The 16967-nt window shown below is 41.1% G+C and overlaps 3 protein-coding genes and 1 non-coding gene across 8 annotated transcripts; 3 read left to right on the forward strand and 1 right to left on the reverse strand.

Moving 5' to 3' along the window:
- Nucleotides 1-99: 99 nt before the first annotated feature.
- Nucleotides 100-3675, forward strand: rpl27a (ribosomal protein L27a). Its single transcript, XM_044192393.1, has 5 exons — nt 100-123; nt 621-684; nt 777-852; nt 1842-2016; nt 3501-3675. The coding sequence occupies exons 1-5, from the start codon at nt 118-120 to the stop codon at nt 3627-3629; spliced, it is 450 nt and encodes a 149-aa protein (XP_044048328.1). The 5' UTR covers nt 100-117; the 3' UTR covers nt 3630-3675.
- Nucleotides 1214-1343, forward strand: LOC122875631. The gene has a single exon (XR_006377866.1). It is a non-coding gene; the product is annotated as a small nucleolar RNA SNORA3/SNORA45 family (small nucleolar RNA).
- A 2272-nt stretch (nt 3676-5947) lies between the features above and the next one.
- akip1 (A kinase (PRKA) interacting protein 1) lies at nt 5948-8947 on the forward strand. 5 transcript variants are annotated; one of them, XM_044192388.1, is made up of 5 exons: nt 5948-6306; nt 6937-7128; nt 7248-7322; nt 7404-7523; nt 8480-8947. In XM_044192388.1, exons 2-5 carry the CDS (start codon nt 6970-6972, stop codon nt 8642-8644), a joined length of 519 nt encoding a protein of 172 aa, XP_044048323.1. In that variant the 5' UTR covers nt 5948-6306; nt 6937-6969; the 3' UTR covers nt 8645-8947. The 5 variants fall into 5 exon arrangements, with proteins under 5 accessions (XP_044048323.1, XP_044048324.1, XP_044048327.1 ...); XM_044192389.1 differs by having other exon boundaries at nt 5948-6135; XM_044192392.1 differs by having other exon boundaries at nt 5950-6306; nt 8495-8947.
- lg4h11orf16 (linkage group 4 C11orf16 homolog) lies at nt 8720-16741 on the reverse strand. The gene is made up of 8 exons (XM_044192382.1): nt 16651-16741; nt 15750-15963; nt 13742-14104; nt 12615-12727; nt 12242-12395; nt 11426-11657; nt 10267-10785; nt 8720-9234 (listed from the first exon to the last, which is right to left on the reverse strand). Exons 1-8 carry the CDS (start codon nt 16719-16721, stop codon nt 9011-9013), a joined length of 1890 nt encoding a protein of 629 aa, XP_044048317.1. The 5' UTR covers nt 16722-16741; the 3' UTR covers nt 8720-9010.
- Between the last annotated feature and the right edge of the window lie 226 nt (nt 16742-16967).

Genomic DNA, 16967 nt, shown 5'->3' on the forward strand with positions numbered 1-16967 from the left:
CCGACGGCGGTTTACAGTACATTCATCTCCTACGATCACTTACTGGACGTTTTTACCGCGATATATTAACATTATGGGGATTTGTGAGCGTTTCACTGTGTGGCTTCTCCTGGGCCCATGGCTGTAAGCAGTCAGCCAGTATATTCTGTCTGTAGTTACTCACATGCTTTAACCGCGTACACAAAACCTCTGTAGTCTTAATAAAAGTGACAGCGGTAGTCACGGTTCAAAATGCTAAAGTGTCTGGGAGTAACGTCCTGACTGTTAACTGTTAAGCTGTACGAGCTAAGCGTTTAATAGTGTGCCGGTCCGGTAAATGCAGTTCAATTAGCAGTAGCTTCCTGCGATGCTAGTCAGCATGAATGCAGTCACTCATTAAGCGGTGGCTCTAAGCTTGTAGTGTTACTTCGTCTTAAAATAAACAGCCTGCAAATATGTTGTTTTTTTGTTTGAATTCTTTGTTGATTTGATTTGAAGTTAAGACAGCCACGGCTGATAACGTTAGCGGTTATTTGGCTAATTTAGCAAGCCAGCTAGCTAGCTCCACGAGCAATGATGGGACCATGATTGTAGAAGCTTACTAGTTAATACTCTAATCAATATCAAACCTGTGTTGACAGCCTACCAAGAAAACCAAGACCAGGAAGCTCCGAGGACACGTCAGCCACGGACATGGTCGCATTGGTGAGATCTTTTAACTTTGGTGTCACAAAGGTGGTCTGAGTAGATGTGGAGTATTGTGATACACGGTTAACGTTACCTTGTCCACCCCACAGGCAAGCACAGAAAGCATCCTGGAGGTCGTGGTAATGCTGGTGGTATGCATCACCACAGAATTAACTTCGACAAATAGTAAGTACTGCATAACGTATGTAACATGCATAACAGAGAGCACGCCAATGGGCTGACCATATCCTGTTTTTAGACCTGTATATGTGCAAAAAAAAAAAACTAGCTTCTGGATAAAATGTATATGCACATTCCTGTTTACAAATATTCTGACAAGGGCAATGCCAAGCTTCTGTTTATAGTTTGGGGGATAAGAGCAGTACCTGTGGGTTTGAATCACAAATAGCTGATTATTAATTCAGCTTTAACATCTATAATCAAAGGCAGATAAGTAAGTTGATCTATTATTTGTAGTCTTCCTTTAGCCTGGTGTGTTGTATCTTGTGTTGGCGACGTTCAGTCAGTAGTTAACATTAATGCTGTTGTAGAGACTAGAGTCTCATCTTGACACAAATCATTGTCTCGGTGTGCTAGAGTCCTCTTAGAGCGAAGACTGGTCCTATTCACCGACTGGCTCTTTTGTAGGCCAGTCAGCCACATGGGCAGTTACAAACTGTTATTCCTTGATGTTACTCTGCGGTCACAGCAAATCAGAATTGGAGAGACTAAGTCAAAGTAGTTTAGAAATATGCTGCACACTTTGTAAAGTGACGTGGTTCTTTCTAAACTAGATATGCCTTCGGTTACTTTTGAACACGGTGCAATTATGTTACCTAGAAAAGATGATTGGAAATAATGTTTTGTTGCACACTAATAAGTTGTATGTTTTAATACCAGTGTGATTTGGCAGTATAAAGTTAGTGGGCATTCAGATTGTCAGACTTCTTTGGTTTTAAAAAATGCTGTCTGGGTTTACATTTAGAATAAGGTCAGAATGGGAATCTTACCACCCTTCAGTATTTTGTCTAAAATAATTTGTTACCTGCCAAAATGCTAATCTATATAAAGCTACCAAACAAAGCCAACAGTTTTCCAGCTTATGTCCTAGAGTCACTGTTAATTTCCCACCCTCTGCAATTGACCTTTTGTCTGTCCTTCCTGTGTCTCCTCAGCCATCCGGGGTACTTTGGTAAGGTGGGTATGAGACACTACCACCTGAAGAGGAACACAACCCACTGCCCCACCATCAACCTGGACAAACTGTGGACGCTGGTGAGCGAGCAGACCAGGCTCAACTATGGCAAGAAGCCCGAAGGACCCGCCCCCATCATCGATGCTGTGCGCGCTGTAAGTATTGGCCAATATTTGCGTTACTGGCAAAATGTTTTGTCTCCGGCATTCATCGGCATTAAAACAATGGCGGGGTGAGATAGGGTCAGTTGGCGCCTGATGTCCAAGACTCTGCACGTCTTGATTTGCTCACTGTGGTAACTAAACAAAACCCAGTCAAAGCAGGGTTTTGTGTGTGTTTGTGACAATCTTTGTAGATAAAATAATACAATACGTTAAGACAGCTTTGGGGTTATTAAAGTTGTTACTTTTTTTATGGATGGTAATGTTTCCTTGGTCCTAGTCTTTGAGCTAAGCTAGGCTTAACATATCTAGTACCTTTCTCTGTACTGGATGCACTGTTGTCAGTGTTTTCATCTTTGACATGTGGCAAGTGTCTTTCCCAAGTTGGCTTTGTTCCATGTGAGTTCTTCCACTTTTGATAAACAGGCATGATTGACACAAAATTAAGTTGTGCCAAAGAGAATTAGTGCTAAAATTTCAACATGCAGAAATCCCAACGCTTTGCCTTGGTACTTCACTGAGCAGTAACTAAAGCTGTACGATATGCAAAAAAAAATCAGATTGAGATTATTTTGACAGATATTACGATTGCGATGTGATTCATGATTAGTGGGAATTATCATTTTTGCATCACAATTTTCATTTTCACTAAAATCAAAATGTGACTTTTGTTGGGGTCTATACCAAACAAACATGTTTTCTTACATCTGGAGAACAAGATTTGTAGGCCAGGGCATCTCTGCAGCACTACAGTACTTATTATAAAGGTGTTTAGTCACACATTATTACCGTTTAATCAAAAAAGTGCAGCTTCTGCGATTTGGTTATTGCATTTGGCCATATTGCGATTTTGATAATATTTCAATTAATTGTGCAGCTCGAACAATACTTTTGTGCCACTGTCGTAATCATTCTATTGTCTGTATATTTCAGTTCATACTGAAATGTGTTGAAAGCCACAATAAACAGAACAATAACTGAGTCCACACTTGGGAATGCAATTGCTAACGCATGCAAACAGTAGATTAGGGTAAAATCTCACCAACATATACTCAGATGTCTAAAATAGAATTGCTGAGCTTTACGTTGGATGAAGATTTGTAGAATGTATTTAGAGCTGCGCTGAACAACCAGTGTTAACTGGAGAATCTCAATAACTATTGTGTATGTAGCCTTGTATTGTTGCATTACATTGGGCTTTTTATTAACACCACTGTTAATGTGTTGCTGGACATTGAATTCATTTTAGGAATTGTGTTGGACAGTAGTTGACCCATAATATCATGGGCTTCCCTCCAGTTTCAGTCTTTAAGCAGATTAATGTTGTGAGCTTTTAACTACTCAGTCATTTCCTGCAACTTGAGCTACTGTAAATCTTTTTGTACATGAATTAGTTTAGCAGCATTTTGTCAGATAAAATGGTCTTCATGCAGATGTCAGTAATTTTGTTTGCACTAATATTGTGTTTAATTTTGCAGGGTTACTACAAAGTTCTGGGCAAAGGCAAGCTGCCCAAGCAGCCTGTGATCGTCAAGGCCAAGTTCTTCAGCCGACGTGCCGAGGAGAAGATCAAGGCAGTGGGAGGAGCCTGCGTGCTGATGGCATAATGCTCCTGTCAGTGTGTTTTTGCAAAAATAAACTGTATAAATGGGATCTACATGTTTGTCATGTCTGATTGAAATACCTCCATATATGGGAGTTATGGTATGTGCTACATTTTGAGCTTTTGCTCAAATGTCAGCAGTATTTGTTGCATGGATGTTCAGTTAAGTGCAAATTTGAGATTTTACACTCTTTAAATAGCTTTATGCCAAGATGAAATGTGATACACTGGTATAGTAAGGTTGAAGTCATATGTGGTAAAATGTTCTTGTGCAACTGAGAGCAGCTGTCTCCCACTCGTGCTTTAATACACACTGTGACTTTATGTTACATGAATCAAGTTATCAGGCACATTAGATGTGAAGTATTGTCAAGAGCCAACTTACAGTGCATCTAGAAAGTATACACAGAGCTTCACTTTTCCCACATTTTGTTACTTATTCCAAAAGGGATTCAATTCATTATTTTCCTCAAAATTCTACAAATACACCATTATTACAACGTGAAAGAAGTTTGTTTGAAATCTTTGCAAATGTATTAAAAATGAAGAAGAAATCACATGTACATAAGTATTCACAGCCTTTGCCATGACACTCAGAATTGAGCTCAGGTGCATCCTGTTTCCACTGATCATACTTGAGATGTTTCTACAACTTGTTTGGAGTCGACCTGTGGTAAATTCAGTTGATTGGACATGATTTGGAAAGGCACACACCTGTCTGTATAAGGTCCCACAGTTAACAGTGCATGTTAGAGCACAAACCAAGCCATGAAGTCCAAGGAACTGTCTGTAGACCTCCGAGACAGGATTGTAGCGAGGCACAGATCTGGGGAGGGGTACAGAAAAATTTCTGCAGCATTGAAGATCCCAATGAGCACAGCGACCTCCATCATCTGTAAATGGAAGAAGTTTGGAAGCACCAGGACTCTTCCTAGAGCCGGCCGCCCGGCCAAACTGAGCGATCGGGGGAGAAGGGCCTTAGTGAGGGAGGTGACCAAGAACCTGATGGTCACTCTGACAGAGCTCCAGCATTTCTCTGTGGAGAGAGGAGAACCTTCCAGAAGAACAACCATCTCTGCAGCACTCCACCAATCAGGCCTGTATGGTAGAGTGGCCAGACTGAAGCCACTTCTCAGTAAAAGGCGTAAAAGGCACATGACAGCCGGCCTAGAGTTTGCCAAAAGGCACCTGAAGGACTCTCAGACCATGAGAAACAAACTTCTCTGGTCTGATGAAACAAAGATTAAACTCTGGCCTGAATGGCAAGCGTCATGTCTGGAGGACACCAGGCACCGCTCATCTCCTGGCCAATACCATCCCTACAGTGAAGCATGGTGGTGGCAGCGTCATGCTGTGGGGATGTTTTTCAGCAGCAGGAACTGGGAGACTAGTCAGGATCGAGGGAAAGATGAATGCAGCAATGTACAGACATCCTTGATGAAAACCTGCTCCAGAGTGCTCTGGACCTCAGACCGGGGCGACGGTTCATCTTCCAACAGGACAACGACCCTCAGCACACGGCCAAGATAACAAAGGAGTGGCTACAGGACAACTCTGTGAAAGTCCCTGAGCGGCCCAGCCAGAGCCCCGACTTGAACCCGATTGAACATCTCTGGAGAGATCTGAAAATGGCTTTGCACCGACACTCCCCATCCAACCTGATGGAGCTTGAGAGCTCCTGCAAAGAAGAAACGGCCCAAAAATAGGTGTGCCAAGCTTGTAGCATCATACTCAAAGACTTGAGGCTGTAATTGGTGCCAAAGGTGCTTCAACAAAGTATTGAGCAAAGGCTGTGAATACTTATGTACATGTGATATTTGTTTTGGTTTTTTTCCTTTTTTTTTTAATTTGTAATAAATTTGCAAAGATTTCAAACAAACATAGCACTGGTTCTCAACCTTTGACTTGTGGCCTGTGAAAAATTGTATCTTAAGTACACTGATTTCCAGGTTGTCCCGTTTGTAATATTTTTATGTGATTGAAGACGCAAAACTATCGAGGATTTCACAAGAATCAAGCAAAGATCAGAGAAAAACAAACCAAATCAATATATTTAGTAAAATGGTATGCATTTCTTAACTTCATGACCCCCTCAGATTGGAGACAAGTGAACATGGTGACCACCAGTGAGGTGGAGTGTACCTTCAAAGAAATGTGGGGTAAAAGAAGGAATTTTAAATGGAAAATGATTACCTGCTTGTATATTTGGAAGATTTAGTCACTACTGGCATGACTGCGATTTCTTACAACTTATCAGAGAAAAATGAGACTTCGCCACGTGACTTTGGGCCCTATATACGGGAGGGGGGGCGGGGTTTAACTTGCAGGATTTCCTGTGCTGCTGTCATTTGAGAGCGGCAGCACGGCTCCGGCTGCGTGAAAGCTGAACTTCGCGAGCTAAATGAGGGGGGGGAGAAGTGAGGACTACGCGCACATTAACTGAAGAAGCGCTGGTTTCTCTGAGAGCTTGTATTTATGTGTGAGTTTACTTGCTGACGTGCGTTGAACAGGTAAACAAGTAAATGACGTCTTCACCCGAGATTTGTTGACACAGCGCGTAGAACGGCGACGTTGCCGTGACGAAACGTTGATAGAACGTGACGTGTGCAGTTGGAATGTTTGAACGTTTCGGTGTTTTTGCTCTGTCGGTGACGCCAACGGCTGAGCGTTTAAAAGAGAACGTGAGTAGCTGATGATGAAAGTGACAAACGTTCCGCCTTCGAATGTGTTGCTCAGTGAGGTGTTAATCTTCACGCATGCGCTGTTTCCCAGCATTCACTTGTACTATAAACAGCATGTATAACTGTTGGTGTTTTAAAGGTTGTAATTTTGATAAAACTACCAAGCCGTTGTGACTTTTAGAGTAGCTTTCTGTTGATTTAGGTCGCTGATCAGGTTTTTAACTATCCAACTTTTTGATGATTATATTCTAAGGAGGTATAAATTGTTTTTGCAATATTATTATGCTGGATTTCAAATTGTATGACTTCACATCTGCATTAATATCAAATTAGGGTTGCCACTGTTCTTATTATCAATTAATTTGTCCACTATTTTATCAGTATAATGATAAATGTAGCCTATAAAATGTCCATAAATAATGAAAAATGCCCATCTCATTTCCCAGAGAGTAATGTGGTGCCTTCAAAAGACTTAAAATGGCACATATTCACGTTTAAGAAGCTGGAAACACTTAAGTTTTGGCATGTTTGCTTAAAAAATCAATATCAAATCACTAGAAAAAACAAGTATATTTGGAATAGAAGTCTAGTCTGCTGACTTTGCTGCTCTCTGCTTGTTCCTCCACTCAGGTGAAGGGCACCTGAGTTTAACTCGACTTGTTCATGGCAAGCCAAGCCTGGCTGGAGTCTTCTCTGCGGCGCTCTGCCAGTCTGGGCCTGGAGGTGCTGGAGCGGGCCTCCAGACGGAGCGTAGACTGGACCAGCACTGGAGCATCCCAGACCCCGACTACTACAGATGAAGACACACAAATCCCTGTGAAGGTGCCTGCACATTTTCTGTATATTAACCCCGTCATCAATTAAATTTGGATCTTGACTCTTTTGCTGTGTCTTGTTTCTGCTCATCTTCTCTCAGCTGTCATGCTCTTGTCATTTTCCAGAGAATACACACAGAGCTTGATGACGTCTTTGCAACCGTTGCAGAGTTCATGGCACAGACGACCTATCAGTGCAAGGTCAGTGATTATTAACCTGCACCCCTGTGCTTTCAGCTACAGACCTGGAGGGCTAAAATGTGAATATTCTCTGTGCTGCAGAGGTTTTATGAGTCTGGCTGTTGCACTGAGCCCACTGACACTGAGAGGAACCATGTGTGCAGGTTCCACAGACGGCCAGCTGTTGGGACGACAGCACCTGCACCGTCAACCAGAAAACATGTAAGGGCTCCACACAGCAAAGTAACAAGAATCTGCTGCTTTTTCTTCGAGTCATGTAAAGCTTTTATCTGTCAAAAGTGATTTTTGATCATTAGGAAGCAGAACGGCTCTTAAAAGCAAACTCAAAGGAACAAGTCCTTGTCAATTTTACAGGTTACTATGGCTAATGTGTTAGCAAACAATTGCCCACAGCTGACAAAGAGCAAAATTGACATCCTATTAGTATCATGTTTTTATTTTTTAGACTTTTAGACCTATTTTGGACCTCCAAGTGCTGAGAAAAATATCTGGATCTTTAGCTTGTAAAATATTCAACGTTCTTTCCCACTTGCCGATTGTTCACTTCAGCTGTGCCACTGTTTTACACCAGAGGCTTGAAAACACTCGGCTTGTGTGCCTCAGATGTCTGCGTAGGGTCTCTGACAGCTGTTTGAACTTAATCATACAGAACAGTAAACCAAAACAAGGAGCTGAAAGCTGCAAAAAGCTGGCAAGTGTAAAAATATTGTTTGCAGCTGTAAAGATATAGTTTGTATTAAGGTTAGACTGTGTGTGTGTTACCAAAAAGTTTACATAAAACTAAATCTAAAATAGGACACTGAAAATACTACAGTTGACTGTGATAGGCTACACCTAGCAAAACTGCATCCAAAAAACTCTTTCTAAGTAAAATGTCCTTAAATGGAGCAGTGATTCTCACAACCACCCAGACACACATCAACAGAAGTGAAATAAATGAGTCCACAACATCTTGTAGAAAAAATATTATTCAGTTTGTATTTTGAGAGAGATTTTGGTGCTTTTAGAATTAAATCCTATGGGATTGCAGCATCTGTAACTTCCCTCGATTGGTCTTTAGGGGAACGTTACAGTCCTTCCACATCAGCTTCACTCCTCAGCTGTGTTGGTTGCTGCTTGGAACAAAAAGTAAAAAATTAAATAATGTAAAATTCAAGTCTCATTCTCCTCAGGGTCGTGTGTCGGCAGCAGGTGAAGATTTCTACATCGAGGTTTCACCCGGGACGTACGCCATCACTGCCAGCATGCCGGAGTCCCAGCAGCAGACTCAGCTGGTCAGCGTCAAAGCTGGAGAGAGTATCGACCTCACCTTTGATCTCTGACACCTCACCTGACCAAACCAGTCACCCTTAACCTTCAATAACAAAACTGACCAATGCTAATGCTGTTTATGTGTGTTTATTGTATGTTTTTACACTGATTTCTGCAAGTTTACATTTTATTTTGCTGTCAAAATGTTTTATTTGCTGCATATTGAGAAGCCATATTTTTATTGCGTTTTACTTGAGTATTTTATTATGTAGATTGTGTCCAAATTTTGCCCTAGAACATCATATAATGCACAGTATTTTTACCTGCACTAATGCCGCATCAGTGTGTTTAAAATAAAGTATTTTTTTTATCAATTTCTTGTTTGTTTTTACCTACTTTATATAGGTGTATGGTGAGGTTTTTTGTCCACTGAACTATTATGTGTAAACAGTAGTAGCATTGTTGTCAGAGAAAGGCTGCAGTCCCACTGGTGGTCGAGGTTTGAAGGTGGTCGTTCCGAAAACATCTCTGATGTTCACTCTTCTTCCTTTAGCACCAGGAAGTGACTGAAACAGAGAGCTGTGATTGGGCGAGGCACTGATCTGTGGGACAGGGAAGCTGAACCTTACGGGTTGTGATGTCCTCCTTGGCACTGCACTCCCTGCAGATAAATACAGAAATATATCAACATGACTAGATCTCATGGAGGTTGTTGATTGGTGACTTAGCATCTGACTAGCTAAGCTGCAGTTTAGAGCGGGTCCAGCTAAACTGGAACTGGACGAGAGCACAGGTGCAGCTAAACCGGGTGTCTGATCCGGCCACCGCAGGTGTGTCAGAGAACCTCAGCATCACGTAACACACTGGGAGTAGACATGTCTGATGACTCATTTTATCTTTGTTGTTGTGCTGTTTTTGGTTATTGTGTTCGGCAGTGTTTCCACTGTTGTTCACATTTCCACATTGTTGGACAATTAGTCAATACAAGTGATGTTGTGTGCACGATTATTGAGATTCTCAAGTGTGACAGTAATTTGAGGGCTTGATGCAACGCTGATAATGACTTTAGTTCAGTAGCAGTAAAACACATTAAGTGAGACACTGTGTCCCTAACGTTATCTTGACAGGATACCTCTACTTGCATTTGTGACAGTTGACGAAAGTGATATTTTTTTTATCAACCTTTCACTCTACATTCAACATCTTAGTATAAAAAAACTCAGAAATCCAAAAATATTTGTGTCTGCTTTGGAAGAATGGAGCCTTCTTCCTGTTTTGTGGTGTAAAGCAATCAAGCAGATTTCCCACCAAATCAGTCCTGATTGCAGAAGAGTGAATGGACTTGCACTTCTGTTGTGCTTTTCTGCGTTAACAGACAAAGCGCTTTACAATTTGCCTTTCATCCACCCATTCACACACACACACACACACACTCACACTGATGGCGGTGGTGTAGCTCTCAACAATGGTCCCTTTTTATTTTACATAGAATCTAATATCTCAAGCTGTTCATTGCAGTGAGCTATTGATGGTAAAGTGCTAATACATACATATCAGCTTCAGCTGTTTTTCATTTTTAAAAATTAGTTAAATTAAGTTGAATTTAATTGTTTTGGTCACTTTTATTTAAATCAAGTTAGGTGGTTTTGGCTTTGAGACCAGGATGTATCAGTTTGTAGTCTGTGTTTCCCACCTGGCTGTCTGTGTTGTGGCTCTGGCCCAGTTCTTCTCCAGTACCTCCAGGGAGGACGCTGTTGTTTACTCCTCAGCTTCACTGCAGGAGGAAACGTCGCTCTGGTCTCATCCTCAGAAAGAGACAAAGAGGAGGAGGAGGAGGAGGGCACCTCAGGGTCACTCTTCCCCACATCTGTATCGTTGAGGTGCACCTGTTTATCTTGCTCTGCCCTCTCAAATCCATCCCTTCTTCCACAGCTGGACCTACAACTGGGTGGAAATGAGCATGGCCGGTGGTTTGTGACTGGACAGCAGGAAGAAGAAGACTGACACCAGTCGCTGCAGAACAGCTGGGGAGTGCAGGAGGAGCTGCGAGCACAAAGCCAGTTGCAGCAGCGACTGGAGGCTGATTTCGGGATTTGGAGCTCCCTGACTATTCTGTCATGTTGAGAAGGTGAAATGGGCAGAACCAGGCTCCCAGGAACCAGAGACACACAGCCGTCCCACATCAGCACCCGGAGGCTCGTAACACCATCAACTGCAATGTCAAGCAAGAGTGAGACAAAGTGACTTCCTGAGAGGGATAGACATTAGTTTCTGTATAGCAGCCTCTGCCATCAGTGTATGAATGTGTGTGTGAATGGGTGAATGTAGTGTAAAGCGCTTTGGGTGGTCGGAAGACTAGAAAGGCGCTATATAAATGCAGTCCATTTACCATTTAATCCAGTGCTAATTTGTGCTTTATGTGTGAATAATAAACTTATAAAACCTTGTCTCCTCTTAATTTCAAAAGTAATACGGAAAAACATGAAGCCAACAGGAAATGCAATTAAAGTAAGGTGAGAAATATAAGACAAAAAATAACTAATGAAGAGTAATCTGTTAGTCAATAGTAAACTGATTTAAACTTCAATTAGTACATGAAAATGTAGATATACTTATATTTTGTTAAGTAAAAACAAATATTCTGTATCTATCAAACCTATTTCTATACATCTCCAAATTTTCTAAGTAAGCGGTAATTGTAGTACAGAGGGCAAATATCCACAGAGGCACATTCATTCATTAAATAAAAACTTTCTCTGGGATTTGACATCAGAGGTCGAGGTATTGGACCTTAATCCACACCACTGACTACGGCTGTAAAAATGTAAACACAAACACTATTAACTCTGTACCTCCAAAACCATCTCTGCGTTCTGTGGCAGCCATCACTCTCCCCGGCCCATATCTAATCAGATCTGGTTCCCATGGCGACAGGACAGCATCACCAGGTACCAGACAATGTGTGCGAGCTCTGGTGTGGATCACCATGTCGAGGGAGCAAACCAGCTGCCTCTGGGAGGAGGCGACCCCCAATGCAGCGCGTCCTGGATGGTCGAACTCGACAACCCAAACTCCTCCGCGGCCCTGAGTTTTGACACGTGAAGAAGATGATGTGTCTCCTTTACTAGTCAGAATATGCAGCAGTCCGTAATGATTTGGACACATTTTTTTGTTGAGTTGACTCCAACACATTGGGATTTGAAATTGAATAATGAGTATGAGATTGAAGTGATTAATTTTAGGGTGTTTACATCCACATGAGATGAACTGTGTAGAGGTGTAACCTTATTTATACACAGTCCCCAACTTTAGGAGGCAGAGAGTAATTGTTAAAATAGACTTAAATAAAGTCATTATACTAAATATTTGGTGTCAAATCCTTCTACCTTTTGCCACTCAAAATACTCCTTGGTTGCTTTGGCTGTGGGTTTATCAGGGTTGTGTGGCAGTCTCCTAAAATTGTGTCACTGTGTATAAAAAAGGTGTATATTTTGTTCACTATTTGACCTAATATCGATCAAAACACCCTTAAAACTTAAAGTCAGCACTCAACAATAAATCTCATGGTCATTGCTTCATTTCAAATCCCCTGTTAAAAACTAATAATGTGTTGTTGTCCAAATACCTGCCTGTATATGATCACATATGTGTGTACAGTATCTTTTCACCTGTACTTGCTGTATTACAGTTCCCATGTAGTAGAGGCCATCCACCTCCCTCCTGGCCAGCACTCGGCATCCTGGGAAGAACTCTGGACTGCCCAGGGTTTGACCAGACAGCATGCAGGAGGTAACCGGGCGGAGAGGATTACCCAGACTGCACCTGGGTGACCACAGGAAGCCAAGAAACAGCAGTTTCACCGGGCAGGTATGTCATTGGGCTGATGATTGTATTCACAGCTCCCTACAATATCTGACATTTACTAGTACGTTTCTGTTAGAAAGGTTACATGCTGAATACAAAAACATTATCTGCTACATAGCTGTGACATTTTTTTTAATGCATTGTTAAGAAAAAAACTGTGTAACCATGGAAACCAACCTGAGCAGAGGTGATGACGTGTTGTGTGGGACTGAGGTGGACGGACAGCAACACTTAACTGGAGAGATTGTTGGCGCTGATGATTGGTTCTCCACAACACACAGTGGAACCACCTGACAACATGCATGGAAGCACACACACGCAGACTCACACACGTCTGTTAGACCCTTGACCTCACAGCGAAGCCATTTTGATTGTAGATGTCATCAGAATCAGAAATACTTTATTGATCCCCGAGGGTCATGTGTTGGGAGTTAAGTTTTTGGACAAATCCATGGGTAATTTGTAAGTTTACAAAAAATGTCATATTCTCAGAAGTAAATATTTCAACAATAACATATAAGCTTTAGTTAAACTGCTAGCTTAACTTTTTTCACTTCGCAAGTTTACATCTCTTTATTTAGCCTTTTTTTTGGCACAAAATATACACCCCTTTAATGCACTGTGGGACCTGGCAAGTACAAACACATTTCTCACTGAAGAGTACATTTATTAATTATTACATTTATTATACATTATAAAGTACTGTACTTAAGTACAAATTTGAGGTATTTGTACTTTACTTGAGCATTTCCATTTTATGCAACTTTATACTTCTTCTCGGTGGATCTGAATACCACCACTGCATTTCTTTGAGTGTATTTTCTTGATATATTTCTCTCAAGTATATTGAACCCCACCCTGTGTAGTGAAGTCAGTGTGTGTCCAAAACTCACTGATTGGCTGGAAGGCAAACCAGATCAGTGGAGAAATTTGCAACTATGATTTAAAGAAAAATAATAAGACAGTTGTTTGTAGCTCAGCCTGTAAACTATGCAAAACTAATACCAAAGTGAAAGTGTAGATTCTCCCAGCGCTCAAACGTATTTGGACAAATGATTTAAACGTTGCAGGTGTCTACAGCATGTGGATTTTTGTGGCACCTAACTTGGTGACGGGTAAAAGATACAGATTTTCTTGGTAGCTCCAAGGGCAGAGTTGTAGATTTGACCTTTATACCTCTCTGAGAGGGACAAGAGGGTCAAAAAAAAAAGAGGGAGCGTCCTGTCTTGGGGTTCAACAGAATGTTTCAATATTAAAACAATCCACACATTTTCATATTTGGTACCCAGTAAGTTCAGCCATACCTGCTCCAGCACTCCATTCAAACCAACTGGAATCACATAACTGCTCCCTCTTGTGGCCTGGGTCAGACACTGCAGGTAGTCTCGAGTGTTGCTGTCCAGCTGTCCACCTGAGTCCTGCAGGTAGAAGACGTTCACGGGCCTCCCAGCTGCCAGAGCGGGCAGGGCTGACAGCAAGGCCTCCGGCTGTTCGGGGAGCTCCGTGCAGAGCAGGTGGATGGCGTGACAGGCGGGGTCAGGGAGGGCCATGCTCAGAGCGGCCAGGAGATCCCTGCCGGGGCTGCAGCTGATGGAGTGAATCCAGGACAGAGCCATGTACACGGTGTCAGGAGCACAGGGAAGCATGTGGTGGGACCAGCAGTTCACCTGCAAAGTCGAACGAGAAAATCAGTCACTTCAAGGAACAGGTGACTCAGAGGTGAAAAAACGGTCCTGAAAGAACTAAAGATAAAGGTGCTACCTAAATAAAGAACCAGATTTCTTTTAAATTAAATATTCTCTCAGTTAAATAAATGGCATATAAGACATTATAGGCTTCAATTCATATAATAATCATATTAAAAACAATATTATTTATTGTAGACTAAATCATTCAGTCAGTCGGTCAGTCCAGAGCATCATATCATAACAGCTGTGTGGTGGAAAGTAACTAAGTACATTTATTTAAGTACTGTACTTACTTATGTTACTTAATACTTCTTTCTACTCCAGAGGGAAATATGAAAATATGATATATTATTATAGATTAAGCAACACAGCAGTATATAAAGTAATTAAAATTAGCTCCACCTTTACCAGCTGCAGCATTAAACTGATACGTACATTCATCTATCAATGATTATAATCCACTAATATATACATTATTCTGAAATGGGCCTTTCTGCATAATCAGTACTTTTACTTTTGGTACTTTAAGTATATTTTGATGCTAATACTTTTGTACTTTTATTGAAGTAAAATTTTGAACAACTTTTATTTGTAATTGTATTTCTACACTGTGGTATTGCTGTTTTTAATTAAATAAATGATCTGTGTACTTCTTCCACCACTGGAGCTTTGCTATGAATATTCAGTGATTCGTAATGATTTTGTGACCTTTTGACCTTTCATCAAGTTGTACTGTCAGGGGGTGCAGACTCGAGTCACAGGACTCTCGTCAGACTTGAGTCATTACTCTGATGACTTTCGACTTGACTCGAGACTTGCATCTTGACTTTTACTTTACCATCAATGACTTCAAATAGACTTGGAGTGAACTGATATCCTCCCAAAGCCCAACGATTAAAAAAATATATTATGTTATGCAAAACATTCAGCTCAGAAATGACAATTGATTGTAACTGTGTCACAGGAAAAACACATCAAGACACACCTGATCATTTTGCTTTTAAATGTTGTAAAGTTTCTGAGAAAGTAATAACTACCCATTTTAAAGAAAGGTTCATTATTTCTGTATATTTATTATAATAATTGTTTCTCTTGGAATTTACCTGTCTTGCCTTGGGATTTCATACGCAAGACTTGAGACTTAAAAAACGATGACTTTGTCCAAGGCTGGGTTTCTATGAGATTTACTGTAGATGTTCACGTTCCTATAGAGAATGAATCCTATGCTTTCTTTGGTGACTTTTCTATGGCAACAACATTAGGACAAATGTTTTTATATTTTTACAGAAATATTAATATCTTCTTAATGCTCCCCAGAGGATGAACCCTTTCTTTGGTGGATACTCTTTGACCTTTCCTTTTATGCCCACCTAAGGCCAAAATGCTGACTTTGCATCCACACAAAACAATAAACACTTTAATTACCCCATGGCCAGCCTGTAGTGTTACCCACAGGAAAAAAATCCCCAATACTTGCTTTGAGGATAGATAAATTGTTCGTAATGAACATTGCAACCTCTTGAGTGACTCCAAGAGCTTTCCTTGTCTTCTGAGGCGTAACACCCTTTCTGTGTGGCAGTATCTCTGATGCTGGTGCTGTAATGAGCTGTCAGTCCCACCTCACCTTGCCTGAGTATGTCATGATGTTGAAGAGAGAGTCCCTGAGCGAAGCCCTGGTCAGCAGGGTCTGGATCAGCAGGCGTTTCACTGACCCTAGAACAGCTCTCGTGCTCTCTGAACTGTCCACAACAAAAGTGATGTTGCACCTCGGTTTGCCCAGAAACAGTGGAATCAGTGCAGCCTCAGAGGCCACCGTCTGCCTGGAAGCCATCCCTGTACTGCAATTATGTCAGGAAATGACACAGTTTTCGTTTATATTCAGTGGTTTTTGTGTAATTTACTAATTGAGAATAACAGGAAAAAGAGAGAGAGACAGGGATACCATGTTTTGAGCCATGTTTAGACCATTGCCAAATTTAATATTGTAACTCTACAAATACCAAACACAGCAACACTGAAAATATCTGCTTGTTTTGCGCAAATAAAGATCAAAACCCAATTCACTTGATGCACTTACAGTTTTAACATTACATTTTTCTGAAATATTTCATCATATTAACTTCCTTAATATTTCCTAAAAGTGAAATAATTACAGTGAAAGTAACAAAACTAGTGTCTCTGCGTTCTAAATCATTCTAACTCATTGCAATTGTTTTAATGAAAAACTTCATCTCTAAAATTAACTAAAAATTAAGTTATGCAGCCCAGCCCATGTTTTTAATGAAATTTAATTATTCACTTTAGTTATATTACTTTCTGCTGCTGTTTCTCATTCTCAAATTCTTCTAAAACACTCTGCTATCAAATGTTTATCCACGAATACGAAAGAACTCATCCTCCTTTGTCAGATAATAACAGGAAACACAATTATTATCTTTATCTTCTGTAAAGGAAGCAGCCAAATACATGACTCTTTTTCTTTGATCTGAAAGTTAATACACAGATACAGGGAGTGGGTACTTTACCTCCAGTTTTTATGTTGTTCACAGTCAGCTGCAGACGACAACTTTGCCTCACTGTTGATGTTGGTTTCCATGGAGAGATGTTCAAGACTGAGTCAGTCTTCTTCATGGCCACTGGAGGGGCTGTTCACCTGCCAATCAGCTGACCGGGGAGCGTTACCAAACACTACTGTCATGGCACAGTTTCAATGGTACAGTCATAGGTCAGCTGAGAAATTAAAGCTGCTCTCCATCCCTTCCTGAACAGCCAGGGGTGAGAAATGACACTCATCCCTGCTGGTGTGTCAGGATTTGTCTTCTGTTTTACTTCTTACTAACAG

This window comes from Siniperca chuatsi, linkage group LG4 (assembly GCF_020085105.1).
Source record: "Siniperca chuatsi isolate FFG_IHB_CAS linkage group LG4, ASM2008510v1, whole genome shotgun sequence".
NCBI lineage: Eukaryota > Metazoa > Chordata > Actinopteri > Centrarchiformes > Sinipercidae > Siniperca > Siniperca chuatsi.